Source organism: Brachycentrus maculatus, unplaced genomic scaffold (genome assembly GCF_059751285.1).
Source record: "Brachycentrus maculatus isolate JH-2025_06_01 unplaced genomic scaffold, ASM5975128v1 h1tg000202l, whole genome shotgun sequence".
Taxonomy (NCBI): Eukaryota; Metazoa; Arthropoda; class Insecta; order Trichoptera; family Brachycentridae; genus Brachycentrus; species Brachycentrus maculatus.
The window spans coordinates 1,781,133-1,798,022 of record NW_028280953.1 but is presented as its reverse complement, the minus strand read 5'-3'; the positions used below and the strand labels follow the sequence as shown (position 1 = coordinate 1,798,022).

The 16,890-nt window shown below is 32.8% G+C and overlaps 1 protein-coding gene and 1 non-coding gene across 2 annotated transcripts in view; both read left to right on the top strand.

The window, feature by feature from the left end:
• Positions 1–16,890, top strand: part of sick (sickie) — a 377,677-nt gene that overhangs the window by 8,168 nt on the left and 352,619 nt on the right. The window contains exon 2 of the mRNA XM_088263668.1: positions 14,138–14,233. Within this exon, the coding sequence (XP_088119794.1) occupies positions 14,162–14,233 (72 nt within the window). The 5' untranslated portion in view covers positions 14,138–14,161. The remainder of the gene's footprint in view (positions 1–14,137; positions 14,234–16,890) is intronic.
• Positions 13,062–13,143, top strand: TRNAS-GCU (transfer RNA serine (anticodon GCU)). Its single transcript has one exon. It is a non-coding gene; the product is annotated as a tRNA-Ser (tRNA).

Here is a 16,890-nt window from a genome sequence, read left to right as displayed (position 1 = left end):
TTTGAGTCACAACACGTAAAATAATCTTTGAACTTTCCTCGAGTTATTTTTCTTAGCTACAGTTTATTTACATCACTGCACCAGTCCAGACTTATGACCAGTCACTGGTCCAACGACGACACGATACAGAATCGACGCATTCCTTTGCGTGTTAAAATCATGAAAAAAGCCGCTCGACAAATAGAAAGATTCGGCAGTTTGCAATATCTCATCAAAGATGAAGAAGAATATGGAAGTCTGGGCATTTCGAACGTCAAAAATTGACTGTCGCCACCCTCCGTAAATGAGATGTCAAAAAATAATATGAAAATGACTCCTGTAATTTTGTGTGAGATAATCCAAATTTTGTGAATAAGTATTTGGACACACACACTCAAAGTGTTGTAAAATCTATCCATTTTTAATTTTATTTTTACTGAGTAATGAGTCCTAAAATGTAAATAAATACCTACTGAGTTTAAATGACGTTTCATTACTGATATTTTGAGAAGCTTTCGTTTATATTTTTACATTTTTATTTATTTAAGTTTTACTTAGTTTATACCACAATTTCTTAAATACCTATTGTGACACGTGTTTCAATGCATTCCGCATCATACGAAATGCATTTCGTCTTATAAACACTTATTAAGGAAGTCTTATTAAGGAAACGCGTCACATATTATCATATATATGTAAACAAAAGTCAAATTCAATCCAATAATCGTGTTTAATTCTGGATATTTTACCCAACAATTAATATATACATTACAAACTAACATTTGAGGCGTGTACATTAAAAACACAAAGTAAAAAGTAAGCAAGAAGACTCTTGTTAAATATGTAGAAGAATCCCGCTTCGGAATACTCCTTCAGACACATGGATCAGATCAATATCCAGTGTGATATTGATCAACGTAGCGGTAGTAATTATGTGTATGATGAAGAACAAACAAATAAATTTGACTTGATATCCGTTTCGTGTCGTGTATTACAAGATATATGGATGTGTAGGAAGCTAGGAGGGTAGGTCAGGATAGAAGAGTGTGGCGTTCCATCCTCTCTGCCTACCGGCGTGATGGTAGTAGTAGTCAATATCCGTTCCGTGTCATTAGCACTGCGTGTGGTATTAGGTAGCTGCAGATACGCCTGAAGCGGGTGGGTGTCGGTTACCCCCGATACCCGATACAGTCCCATTATTCTGGCGACAGGGGGTTGGTCGGTTTAAGGGTTACGGGCTACGAGTTAACCACATCCCGGTGTGTCATACTCCCATTATCATTTGTCCTTGTTTCGATATTTTTATTTCTTGGTTTTTGGCGGCGGTTCTCAAAGTGTGCTTCGCAAAGCCCTGGGACTCTGATGGGACAAGTAGCATAATAATTTTACAAGAATGAAAACAACTGCAATCAGAATAATGTATCACACCAAGCATTCAACAATTTATTTATTGATTTGGCATTCAATTTGTAGAACTCCATTTTAATATATCGCTCATTCCTTTCAAGAACGTCATAAATCAAAAAACTTGATTTTTCAGGAGAACGTTTTTAAAGTTTAAAAATATAACACAATGTATTAAAAATAAATATCAAGCCACTTATTGAACTTTTTACTGTGCAACACATATTTTTAGGTAAAACCTGAAGGTTTTTTTCTCCATTTGAAAAATATTTAATATCTTAAATAATAATTAAACAACACCTTTTCATCAAAATGCAAAAACAACACTTTCTGCCCTGTAGCGGGTAAATATTAAGAAAAAAATATGCCGCTTTCTCGCATGCAAAGGAGTGAGCGATTTGCCTTTGCTCATTAGATAAGTCAAATGAATTATCTCAATGTTGCGTTAAGCGTTTTAGAACCAACCCGCAAGTGATTCTTGCGAAATGTAGATGGGCATTAAGAATATAAACCAAGTTAGATTTACGACGCTGGGATAGTTTATTTTCTTTTAAAAACATAAGCGGGGTTCGATCAATCGTCGGGACGCTTCGGAAAAAAATACAGAGGGCGATTGCAGTCATTAAAAAGCTATCAATTTAGCCGAGGCGCAAACCATGTGCGCTTGCCTACATCCTGTCAGGTGGCGTTCTATTAGCGGTCGCACTTCACGCGTGGATTAGAAAGTATAATACTAGTACCACGCAGTATGGGCGCTTGTGCACTACGCGGAAATACACAGAATTTTACCGTCCGGCACGTCAGTTAACGTTTTAAAACGACAATTTTACGGTCGAATTTACGCGCAACGTGTTCACGCACTGATCAAGAGCTCCGATCCGAAGAAAGATGGACAAAAGCACAAGCTAATCGTCGTTTTAAAACACTAACTGTCTTGCTGACGGCAAAATTACACGGAATCACACGGAATCTTACCGTCCGGCAGTCCGGTTAGCATGATAAAACAGATGATTGGCTTGTGCTTTTGGACGTCTTGTTTCGGATCAGTGCGCTTGGTTAGTGCGTGATCACGGTACGCGTAAATTTGATTACGCTTAACTATCGTAGTCACTTTTATTAATAAAAAAAAACCGGACTGCCGGACGGTAAAATTCCATGTAGTGCACAAACGCTCTAAGAGTATGAAAAAACCTCAACTCGAAAATATGCAATTTTGACTTACTGTTTTCAACGTTCTATAAACTGGCAAAATACACTCAGTTTGCTGTTTTTTTACAATCATCTCCCTAAAATTACAGAAATGCCTATAATTTAGTTAATTCGTTATCTGACGAGTCAATAAATGTTATTAGATTGTCGAGATGTGATCTTACCACTGATAACTTCACTTTTACAAGTTTTACAAGCATAAATTTAAATGAAACTTTTTTATGGGCACTGAAAAATTGAGCCAAAATTTTCACTTAAAAATTTCAATTTTTTTAAACTAATTTGAAAAACTTTCTTAGAAAGCCGAGTAAAACCACTCCTCTCTCCATAGCTCCACAAGTTACGTACTCTATTTTTGAATGCACCAAATATTTTCGGTTCTAATAATCAAATTCCTAATTCCTTTGTCTATGAAAATTAAGGCTCTGAGTAAAAAATCTCAAAACGCTCCAGGACGTTCAAACTTACGCTGTGTTTATAAACTGATCTTTTTATAAAAATGTATTACTACGGTTTTTTTTTCTCATGCGAGACTGATGCAGTTATGTAAAGGTGAGGATTGCAGGACGATTACGACAACATGCCATATTTTTGTTTCATTCTAACAACACGCAATCACGTAAGATAAAAGGAGACGGATGTATATATTTTGTTTTCTCAGTATATTTTATTTTAAAAAAAAGTTTGCACCGTTTTGGTGTTATAATACTTTTAATACAAAAATAAATATAAAATACTTGTATAAGACCACTTTTGAGTTTATTAATGTAAACACGACTAGTTTTGAGAACCATAGATGTTCTCATCAACCGGTGAAAATACAGACTTGTATTACACTTGTATTGTGAATTGTATAGATACAATTAAGAAAGGTGTTTTGAGATGGTTTGGGCATGTGGAACGAATGAGTGAGGAAAGAACTGTAAAAAATATGAAACGAATAAAGTAGGAAATATAAGCAGAGGAAGACCAAGGAAAACTTGGGATAGGTAATCAATAGGATTTGATATGGATATAAGTTTTTTTTCTAAACCCACAGTACACAACGGAGTCCTGGTTCCAACCGTTATGTATGGAAGTGAAGCATGGAATTGGCAAAAGAAGGATGAAAGAAGACTGAATACAGTCAAAATGCGATCTCTCAGTGCGGTAAAACCATGTATGATAGATGTTTGAATGGTGAAAGGAAATAATGCATGGCTGAGATGAGCATTATTAATAAAACTAAGAAAGGTGTATTGAGATGGTTTGGGCATATGGAACGAATGACTGAGGAAAGAATAGTAAAACAAATGAATGAGGCAAACGTGGTTGGCAAGTAAATAGAAGCAGAGGAAAACCGAGGTAAACTTGACATAATCACGTATTTCAAGTACTTGAAAGTAGGCCAGAAGTCTGAATAATTGACGAGTATGTATGAGAAGATACATGACTGTGGAAGAGACGAGGAATGCTAGTAAAGACAGAGCGTTGTGGCGTTCTATTCTCTCTGGCTACCTCTGCGTGAAGCGACGTGGTACTTAGTTAGGTAGTTTCATTAATTGACCTTGTGGTAATAATATCACCTTGTGGTAATAATATCGTAGTCGTACAGGAGAAAGTGACCAACTAACAAAACGAAAAATGTTCAGGAGGGCCATTTAAGTCACTTTTGCTTGGCAAGAAAATAAACATCAATGCACTTAGCCATTTTTAACAAGTCAATATATTATTCTTCCAATTTTAAAATCTTTTGGGATTTTTTCAGGGCAATATTAAGCTAGTAAGATATCAAATAGTCAATGATCACGTTTTTTGTAAAAAATGCACTTGGTCACTTTCTCCTGTATGACTACGATATATGTTATATTACGGAGGTTAGAGGTCAAAATAAAATATGGAACAAAGGCAAAGTAAAGGAATGGGTAAATGATCAAGAGTTAATTCTATGAAAGTTGTAAAATAGTTTATATTCTTAATTTTTTTTCTCTTTTTTTATGTGTATAAAGGTTTAAATGGATAAAAACAATAAAAAATGGATACAAAAAGAACTCCACCGACAAGACACACTAGTTGACTTAGTGGGTCTCTGCAAAAAATATTTAAAATATGTTTAAAATTGTATACAACATTTTGAGTGTGTCCAAATACTTGTTCACAAAATCTGGATTATCTCCAATTACAGGAGTTATTAAATGTGATCATTGACTGTTTGATATCTTAATATTAAGCTAGTAAGATATCAAATAGTCAATGATCACGTTTTTTGTAAAAAAATGCACTTGGTCACTTTCTCCTGTATGACTACGATATCTATCTATTTTTAATTAAAGTATTACTTGGTACACGTTTACTTGTCACTTTAGTTACAAGGTACTAGGTACAAGTAAAACCTTAATTAAAAATAGTTAGAGTGAAACATTACTAATATTTGTTTCCCCCCCCCCCCCTGGGAATCGAATCCTGTACCTCCAGCACTGCAGCCTAATGCTTCCTGGAAGTTAGTTTGCTAGTGTGTTACTTAAAGTTTTCTCGTTTATACTTACTTAAAATAGTAAATTAGCGCCCCTGGCGGCTGAAATTGAAAGTTGGCAACTGTCAAGCGAACGTTGAACCGCCTGCAAGTCAACAGCTCGCCATATGTCACACTGTTGACTTGCAATCATGCGTGTTCCAGTGTAGCGAGTTCCTGGATATTGTCGTATCGTGTTACATATTGCACATATGTAGCCGACGTAACCTAACATGGTATCCTGCGATTTGAAACTTCAGCCGTTTAATTGCTGAGATTTTTTCTTACATCGCTCACTCCTATCAAGAACGTCATATATCAAAAATTGACAATTTTCAGTTGCATGTATTTATTTCGAAGAAAAACTATTTTTTTAAATACCCAAGCGGCGTTTCAAGCAAAAAAATCAATTGCGTTTAATGTTACCTGGGTTTAAAGAAAAAAAAATAAGTGGCGGGCTATCGAATATCCCGACTTATAAAACTCAAAAGTAGTCTTAAGCAATTCGCTCACTCCTTTCAAGAACGTCATAAATCAAAAATCGTCAATTTTTAGTTGTGCGTGTTTTCGGAATGCCCAGAAAATGTACTATATCCCAGCAAAAGCGGCATATTTTTAACTTAATATTTACCCGCTACAGGGCAGAAAGTGTTGTTTTTGCATTTTGAAGAAAAGGTATTACTTACCCCTAGTTAACATGACTAGTTTCGAGAACTACAGATGTTCTCATCAACAGTTTGTAAATATTTTCACCTGTTGATGAAATTATCTGTTGATAAAAATTATCGTGTCATCAAAAAACTTTTAAAAGTGGCCTTATTCCACCATTTATAACTAACCATCACGCCGCTTCCCCGCAGGGGTAGGCAGAGAGAATAGAATGCCACACCACTCTGTCTTTGCAAACATTCTTCGCCTCTTTCACATACCTCTCATACATACCCGCCGATTATTACGACTCCTAACCTGACCACTTTCAAGTATTTGGCATACCTGATCGTGTCATGTTTTTCTCGGTCTTCCTCTGCTTCCTTTCCCAATTACATTCGCCTCATAAATTGGTTTTACCGTTCTTACCTCACTCATTCGTTCCACATGTCCAAACCATCTCAACACACCTTTCTTAATTTTATCGATAATGCTTATCTCAGCTTTGCATTCCTTCCTTATTTCACTATTCGAACATCTATCATACATCATTTTGTCGCACATTCTTCTGAGAGATCTCATTTCGACTGCATTCAGTCTACTTTCATCCTTCTTTTGCCAACGCCATGTTTCACTTCCATACATTAGAGTTGGAACCAGGACTTCGTTGTGCACTGCCAGTTTAGCTTCCGCCGATTTATCATTTGTATATTTAAATCTTCAGCTGAAAATACGACCAATATTTCAAGAATACGACCATTTCACAGAATTGCTAGAAAACGTTTAAATCCACCCGGTCAGGTAGAACAATGGGTAAGAACGGCGTTCCGGAATGCGGCAAGCGAAATAATTCACCAACTCTACAAAGTTAGCTTAAGTACCAGAGCACTGAACTAAGTACTCGCCAAGTTAGCGAAGGATATCCTAAGGAAACGGTGTTGCTATGTTCGCGGTAATTTATGGGTATTTCGACTCGGGCTTGCGTTCCTGCCGAGTGTTGCCTGTCGTAGTGATGTAAATATATTTTCTAAAATTCATGGTAATATAAAACTAGCTAACTAATCATCATACTGCTTGCTGCAGAGGTAGGCAGAGAGAATAAAATGGCACACCGATCTATCTTTACCAACATTTTTTAAAAGCAAAAAAAGTATTTGTGTTTTTTAATTTTTACAAAAATACTTAAATTTCACACTATTTCTGTGAGCCTAAGCGGCTCATTATTAGAAACAGGGGTTTGAACCAAGAAACTTTGACTCAAGAGTCCACGACACTAACCACGGGACCACAACCTGACACAAAAATCTAAAAAATCTTTTTAATTTAAAAGGTTCATCTTTGATAATTTAAAATGATTTTACTATAACGAAATGCATTTTAAATAGTATCATAAAATTACAACAATAACCTTCCTACAGATATTTTAAAAAAATATTAAAATTCTTTTACAAAAATCAATGCCATTTGAGAAAAGCCAAGATTAGGGATATATGCGAGATCGAAGATGTCGTTAGGTGGGGAAGGCAACGAAGGAGACAATGGTATGCGCATGTGGGGAGAATGGAACCATCCAGACTCCCCCACATCGCACTGTACGGCCAACCCCATGGTAGACGACTCCCGGGCAGACCACCAAAGAGATGGGCCGATAGCTGGGAATCGACGTCGCAGGAGGCTAATCCCTCTTAAAAACAGGCCGCAATGCCTATAAAAAGAAGAAGAAGCAGAAGAATGCCATTTATACATGTTGATTTAATAATAATAATAAAAATTCAAAGGAAAAAAGCTATATATCATTCATAAGTATAAACCATAAGCATGGAGCGTAAGTCCCTTTCCGAGCAAAAGAGCTTGCTGTCTGTTTTGAAGAGAGCATAGCGCTACTACATAGTATGAGATATCGCTCACTCCTTTCAAGAACGTCATAAATCAAAAATCGACAATTTTCAGTTGTGCATCTTATCGGAATGCCCTGAAAATGTAATATATCCCAGCAAAAGAGGCATATTTTAAACTTGATATTTACCCGCTACAAAGTGTGATTTTTGCATTTTTAAGAAAATGTATTTTTTAACTATTTTATTAAATATACTAAATATTTTTTAAATGGAGAAAAAACCTTCAGGTTCTACCTAAAAAGATCTATTGCACAGTAAAAAGTTAAATTAGTGGCTTGATATTTATTTTTAATACATTGTATTTTATTTATAAATTTTAAAAACGATCTCCTGAAAAATCTAAATTTTTTGAGTTATGACGTTCTTGAAAGGAGTGCGCGATATGTTATAAGTAGAAATGTATAGCAAATCAATTCTATTGTCATATTTTTTGTATTGAATATTTTTTTATTAAATGTAAACACACATCTCCTCCTCTACCTTGCTTCATCCCAACGTATTTGTAGACAGTACACTTACATCGCTCACTCCTTTCAACAACGTCATATTTCTAAAATCGTCAATTTCCAGTTGTGCATGTTTTCGGAATGCCCAAAAAATGTACTATATCCCAGCAAAAGCGACATATTTTTAACTTAATATTTACCCGCTACAGTGTTGTTTTTGAATTTTGTAGAAAAGGTATCGTTTAATTATTTTTTTAAATATCCTAAATATTTTTCAAATGGAGAAAAAACATTCAGGTTTTACCTGAAAAGGTCAGTTGCACACTGAAAAGTTCAATTAAATATTATTTTTTATCAAAAAAGAATATAAAAATAACTCCTGTAATTGGAGATAGTCCAGATTTTGCGAAGTATTTGGACACACTCAAAATGTTGTAAATATTTTATTATATTTTTAAACTGTAAAAACGATCTCCTGAAAAACCAAGTTTTTTTGATATTGTTGAAAGTAGTGAGCGACATATACATATAACGTGGTAATATTTTTCTTTATAAATTGGGTGTAAATAATATGTAAAGTGGGTGTATAATAATAAAATAAACAATGTGTTGCTTTGTAATTAAAGAAACGACAATAAAATTTTATTCTCAATTAATCTTTACAATAATTTTTATATCTATCTGATTCTGACAGTTAATAATATTATATTTTTTCCATCGGATCTCTTTTATTTAATTCTATGCGACGCATGCGACATCTGGTGGTAGAACTGTTTTATGTAGGTACTATTTGTAAGTAGGTACTTAATAAAATGTATAGGTAGATACCTAGTTATTTTATTACATACATACACAGAATGGGTGTATAAAAATGTGTCCATCTTAATAAATAATTTCATAAATACTGTGTTGAGATATCAATAAAAAATCACTTAAAAAATTATTTCACCATAAACCTTGATTGTCAACACGTCGCCTTCTTCGAGTCAAAGCTGACGTTAAATGATAAATCGATGTTCAGAAAAGTGGAACCCATTAGTCAATGGAAAAAATGACACCATAAACGAAAAAATTATTTCTATAAGTAATTGTTGAAATACTTCGTCCGAGAGATCTCATTTCGAATGCATTCAGTCTACTTTCATGTTTTTTTGTTAGTGAAAACTAATTTTGACTCTTTCAAACAAAATACATAGTAATAGTAAAATAATGGAGAAAAGAGAGAAAATATTGATATCAATAATTGAACTGAATTGAAGGAAAATGTTAAACAAATTATTCGATCTACAGTAAGCATATTGAAATTAAACTATGATATGGATCGTATATATGTATGTATGTATAATTTTTTTAAACCCTTATCCGCACCCCAATGGTGCATAGGACACTGCATCATACAAGCGCAGTGTTATCTCGATCGTGTTTACACATGAAGGAAAGGTGATCAGCCCTCCGCTTCAGGTAGCAGTCCAGGGTAATATGGAATAAATATTTGAGTGAAAAAATCACATATATTTATTTGATCCCCTGGGAATCGAACCCGGGACCTTCAGAACGGTAGCTGAGGGTGCTGACCGTTACACTACGGAGGAGGAATATATATATATATATACACTTATATGATTAATTTCACATCATTTTATTTTATACAAGGCATATACTGTATGAACTTTAGAGGCCTTGCACACTTAACCACAAGGTATTGAATAAAGGTATATAAATAAAATATGTAACTTATTTATTGATTTGGCGTTTAATTTGCAGAACTCCATTTTAATTTATGTATTAATTTTAAATCAAACACAGATTTTTTGAGTCTACAAAATTGTATTAAATTGTGTAAAATTAAAAAAAAATATTCTGTGACAATTGTTTCGTCTAGTTATGACATTTTCAAACGGATGTGAAGATTAAATGATTTAACAATGAGTACATTTTTTTTCACCCTTATCTCACATACCCTTAAGATTTCTTGGCATTGTGTCTCCTCTATAGTATTATATTATATATTATACAATATATGGTAGAGTATAATAGCACCCCTCAAAGGTTTTTCTTCCCCTAAAACCCTTACAAATACGCTGGTCCTGATAACACTCGCTTAAAAAAACATCGTATGGAATGGTTCTTCTTTCTTGAAGTGATGAGCCTATAATTATAGGCAAGTTGCGCAATAATATTTACTAGGTTTTCCTTTAAGATCTAAATATGAAGCAAACACGCGAATTCTGTAGCACTTCAGTTATTTATGAAAACTCACCCGTCTGGACTCCTAGCAATAAATATAGATAATAAAAAAAACTTACAATATTTTGAGTTTGTCCGAATCGTTCTTCACAATCTAATATATTTATTTATTTAATGTAATTACATTTTTTGTACAATTTCTATTCATTTCTAATTAATACAATCTTATAATTCCTACTTCTTCTTCTTCATCTTGTTGTAGGCCTTGTGGCCTGTTTTTAAGAGGGATTAGCCTCCTGCAATGTCGATTTCCAGCTGTCGATCCATCTCTTTGATGGTCTGCCCGGGAGCCGTCTAACATAGGGTCGGCCGTACAGTGCGATGTGGGGATTCTGGATGGTTCCATTCTCCTCACACGCGCATACCATTGTCTCCTTCGTTGCCTTCCCCACCTAACGACATCTTCCATCTCGCATATTTCCCTAATCCTGGCGTTTCTTATTCTATCTCGAAGACTCTTGCCTGATATATTTTTTATTTTTATTTTATTTTATTTATTCGGGAATTGCACAGCTTACATATAATAAATGATATAATAAACAATAGTTACTTTAACAATAATAAACATTACATTACATTAACAAAAAATAGTTACGTTAAAAAAAAAGCCAATTAAACAATTCCACATTTATGTTATAAAACTATTAAAAAACATTCAGAGATTTAACAAAAAAAGGGTATTGTATAAAAATAATAGATTTAGCAGGAAGGAGAAGGAAAGGAGAGGAATTAATAAGGGTGGTTAAAGGATTTTTTTTTCTTGGTAAGAAGTTTAAAAATATATTATAAATATACATACATACATACATATATATATATATATATATATATATATATATATATATATATATATATATATATATATATATATATATATATATATATATATATATATATATATACCTACATATACACATATACATACATGTACATTTACATTATATACACAAAAAAAAAATTGTCACGCACCGTTCACCCCCACCCATAATATAACTATGTTATTGGTGGAGAGTAAACAGAGTATGCTTCTTAGAGTCTTCATTTCTGACACTCTAAGCGCGTTTTTTGTGGCAACGGTGTCTGCTCTACTATGGATTAAAAAATTAAGAAAAAATGTATATACTTACGTACCTCCATAAAAATGATTTTTTAATGTTTTTTTTTCTGTAAATTTTCAAACTTAACTTATTCTTGCTTACATAAGTTAAGCACTTAAATTTACTTAAAAAGATACTTAAATTTTACGACGCTCCTGACGGTAATAATGTGAGTCAAATGACTCATTTTTATTGCGTTTAAAAATTTATGAAAACTCGACCCAAACTTAGTTTAAATGACTCATTTTTTAGTTCTAATTTTGGTCTCACATTACCGCTAACATATTATTAAGCGAATTTATAACGACCTTTGAAATTATACTAACTAATTTAATAACCATCATGCCTCTTCCTAAATCTGTCCGCCTCCGTAGTGTAATGGTCAGCACGCTCGGCTACCGTTCTGGAGGTCCCGGGTTCGATTCCCAGGGGGAGTCAAATTAATATAAGTGATTTTTTCACTGTAATATTTATTCAATATTACCCTGGACTGGTACCTGAAGCGGAGGGCTGATCACCTTTCCTTCATGTGTAAACGTTCGAGATAACACTGCGTTTATATGAAGCAGTGCCCTTTGCACCATTGGGGTGCGGATAAGGGTTTTATTAATTAAATAACCATCATGCCTCTTCCTAAAGGGGCAAACAGAGAGAATAGAACGCCACACCAATCTGTCTTTGCAAACAATCTTCGCCTCTTTTACATTCATTCGTCTCCTCATACATTACCGTCGATTATTCTGACTGCTGACCTGACCACCCCAAAAATTTGAAATACTCGATCATGCCAAGTTTTCCTTGGTTTTCTTCTGCTTCTATCACCAAGTACGTTTGCCACGTGAATTCGTTTTAATGTTCTTTCTTCAAATCACTCCAACACACCTTTCTTTATTTTATCGATTATAAATTATATTATTTTTTGACATCTCATCAAAGTTGAAGAAGAGTATGGAAGTCTGGGCATTTACAGGGCTGACGACGGTCATTGGCTGGTTTAAGTGATCACTTTACACACGTGTTACAATTACCAATTCTACCCATTATTGACAACCACACTACTCAAATTCTTGTTTGTCAGCCCCGTAAATGCCCAGACTTCCATATTCTTCTTCATCTTTGATGAGATTTCAAAAAAATGATATGAAAATTAACTCTTATAATTGGAGATAATCAAGATTTGTGAACAAGTATTTGGACACACTCAAAATGTCACCTTTATTCATTGTTTCGGCGTTCACTTTATGTTAAGACATAATTAAACTATTAATAATTTAAAAAAAAACTTTTTTATGCGAGTATTACATTCTTACGACTAGTTTCGAAAGCTACAGATGCTTCCATTTACGGGTTTTACTTTTAACTCTTTATATTCAATCCAGTAGACGGAAGCATCTGTAGCTCCCGAAACTAGTCGTAACATTATAATACTCGAGAGGTAAAAATCAAGTGTTTTATTTATTATTTGTTTCATAAACGAACAAGTAATCGGATAGTTCCACGTGTCTATTTGTCTATTCTTTTGACTACTAGTGTAGCAAAGCTGACAATGTATGTTTATTTATTCAGCTGTTGTAACAGCTGTTTTTTTTTTACATAAATTGTTTCAAAGAACAGATTAAAAATTCAGGCGCGGGGAGTGTGGGACGAGGTGGCCGAGTGGTTAAGGCGTTGGACTGCTAATCCAATGTGCTCTGCACGCGTGGGTTCGAATCCCATCCTCGTCGAAGTTTTATTTTGCTCACATATTTTTGAAATAAAAAAAAAAACAGTATCATTTTCAATGGAATATAGGTTGAATGTGGTTTAAAATGACCCTTTCACGAAGGTGGCATTATATAACTAACTAATTAACCATCACGCCGCTTCCTCTCAGTGGTAGGCGGAGATGATACAGAACGCCAAACCACTATTTGTTAATTTTTGCCTTTTTTACATTAATATGTCCGCCTCCGTAGTGCTCTGGAGGTCCCGGGTTCGATTCCCGAGGGGGGTAAAATAAATATTAGTGATTTTTTCTCTGTAATATTTATTCAAAATTACCATGGACTGGTACCTGAAGCGGAGGGCTGATCACCTTTCCTTCATGTATAAACGATCAAGATAACACTGCGTTTATGTGACACAGTGCCCTATGCACCATTTGGGTGCGGATAAGGGTTTTATATTATATTACATTAATGCGTCTCCTCATATGTGTTGAGATGATTTGTACATGTGAAACTTATGAGTGAAGAAAAAACAGTAAAATAAATTTATGATGCGAATATAGTTGGAAATAGAAGCAGAAGAAGACAAAAGAAAATTTGGCATGAATAAGTATTTGAAGCACTTGAAAGTGGTAGGTCAGAAGAATGAATAATCGGCGGGTACGTATAAGGACATGCATGATTTTGGAAATGGCGAAGATCGTTAGCAAAGACAGATTTGTGTGCTCTGCCTACCCCTGCAGAGAAGCGGCATGATGATTTATTTGTTAGTTTCAATTTATATACTATTATTTGAAATAAACAATACTTTTTTTTCTAAAATTTTCTTAATGAGGTATTCTAAAATATCGGATTTAACCCTTTTCTTTTGCAATGTTCTATACATTGAGTTTGTCTATGCTTTATTTTTTTCATATGACTTGTTATTTAATCTGTTTGTACCCTAGGGTACATAAGACAAGGGTGGTTTTGTGTATTTATTTAAGTATTTATGTTAATTTTTCAATTCCAGATAAGCATTGCAGTGGAGGCATCCATGTGTAATGGAGAATTTACACCTACAATGGCCAATCAGGACACCAAGTACTCTGCCGAGGAGACTATACAGGTAGGATGACGAATGTTCGTTTGATAATGCCCTAACAAAGCGAGACAATTGTCACAATATAATTTTTTATGTGTTTTTGTTAATAAAATACAACTTAGTAGACTCGAAAAATCTGTGTTTGTTTTAAAAATTAATACATAAATTAAAATGGAGTTCTACAAATTAAACGCTAAATCAATAAATAAAAATTAATTAAAATTTAACGAACGATGGGTGTTTTTATTATATTTCAGTTAAATTTTTCCCCATTACTTAGTTTTGCATATGGGTAAATTTTACACCCATTAACACTCAGTTAAACCTTCAAGTTTCTGCGCATTCAACACCCTCGTTAGAGCGGTGGAAGCAGTGAGCAGACTGCGAGGCACCGGCGACCTAAAATTATTAATGACCCAACCTTTAAATCGTAAATTATTTTGATGATTAATATCGTTGCGTATGCTCCGCTTACAACCCTAATAAGAACATTCATATTATATGATATTATCTGCGGTTTATGTTGATAAAAATACAATGAACCCCCATTTACACGGTAGATACATTCCATATGGAACCGTGTAAAAAAAAGTATTTACATTTTTATTTTGACAACCACACTACTCAAATTCTTGGAAGTTCTATATATCGCTCACTCCTTTCAAGAACGTCATAAATAAAATAAAAACTTGATATCTCAGGAGAACGTTTTTAAAGTTTAAAAATATAATACAAAGTATTAAAAATATATATCAAGTCACTTATTGAACTTTTTACTGTGCAACAGATCTTTTTAGGTAAAACCTGAAGGTTTTTTCTCCATTCAAAAAATATTTAGTATATTTAAAAAAATAACTAAACAACACCTTTTCTTCGAAATGCAAAAACAACACTTTCTGCCCTGTAGCGGGTAAATATTAAGTTAAAAATATGCCGCTTTTTCTGGGATATAGTACATTTTCTGGGCGTACCGAAAACCTGCACAACTGAAAATTGACAATTTTTTATTTATGACGTTCTTGAAAGGAGTGAGCGATATGTGATCCAATTTTGAAACATTGTGCTTGAATCACTAGAATTTCACTAGAAACATATATTGGTGAGATGAAAAAATCATTTTTTATTGAGCAGAAATTCTTTCATTTGTATATGAGGTCCTAATCCTGGATAACAATCACATACGTGAGAAACGCCAGGAAATATCCTTTTTATTTTATTATTTTTAGCTTTGACCAATGAATTTGGGGTTTCTCATGTATTTGATTATAATCCAAGATTCGGACCTCACATACAAATAAAAGAGTTTCTGCTCAGTAAAAAGCTTTTTTCATCTCACCAATAGATGTCTGTAATTAAAATTCTAGTGATTCTTGTACAATGTTTCAAAATTGGTTCATATGTACAGAAGTTCCAAGAATTTAAGTAGCGTAGTTGTCAATCATGGGTAGAATTGATGAATGTTTCACGTGTGTATAGTGATCACTTAAACCAGCCTGTGACGGTCGTAAGCCCCGTAAATGCCCAGACTTCCATATTCTTCTTCATCTATGTTGAGAATTCAAAAAAATATGTAAATAATATATATGGTTTAAAACGTTTTAAAATGCTTTTTATCCTAAGTGACGTCACAAAAAGTGTGATAACGCTTGGTTGATGCTGGCATTCACCTTGAAGGGGACGATATTCAGTACCCTTATCGCACGCTGCAGATGCTATTTAAATTCCCTGCGAAATTTCTCTTCCGTGTGTATCAGCAGGAAGGCGTCGGAATAGGTTGGCATACGGGGTGATATAGTAACCCCTCTTCATTGGGGTGAGAAGGGCTGTAATGGAGACAAGTGGCTCTATTCGGACTCAAATTATAGGACAGTAGAGTGTACAATATACAAACAGTAACAAAGTAAAAACACACACACACACACATATATATATATATATATATATATATATATATATATATATATATATATATATATATATATATATATATATATATATGTATATATATATATATATATATATATATATATATATATATATATATATATATATATATATATATATATATATATAAATATATATGTATATAATATATATATATATATATATATATATATATATATATATATATATATATATATATATATATATATATAAATATATATATATATATATATATATATACATATATATATATATATATATATATATATATATATATATATATATATATATACATATATATTTATATATATATATATATATATATATATATATATATATATATATATATATATATATATATATATATATATATATATATATATATATATATATATATATATATATATATATATATATATATATGTATATATATATATATATATATATATATATATATATATATATATATATATATATATATATATATATATATATATATATATATATATATATATATATATATATATATATATATATATATATATATATATATATATATATATATATAAATGAAAATAAAAAAGTCAAATATAAAAATGACTTAAGTGAAATTTTTACGGTCTGTCATTTATACAGAACTGAAATTTGAAAGAGAGAGAGAGAGAGAGAAGACAAATGAATCACAATGGATTTTTTTTTAAATTTAATACGTTTTAATTTAAATGCAAGTGCACTTA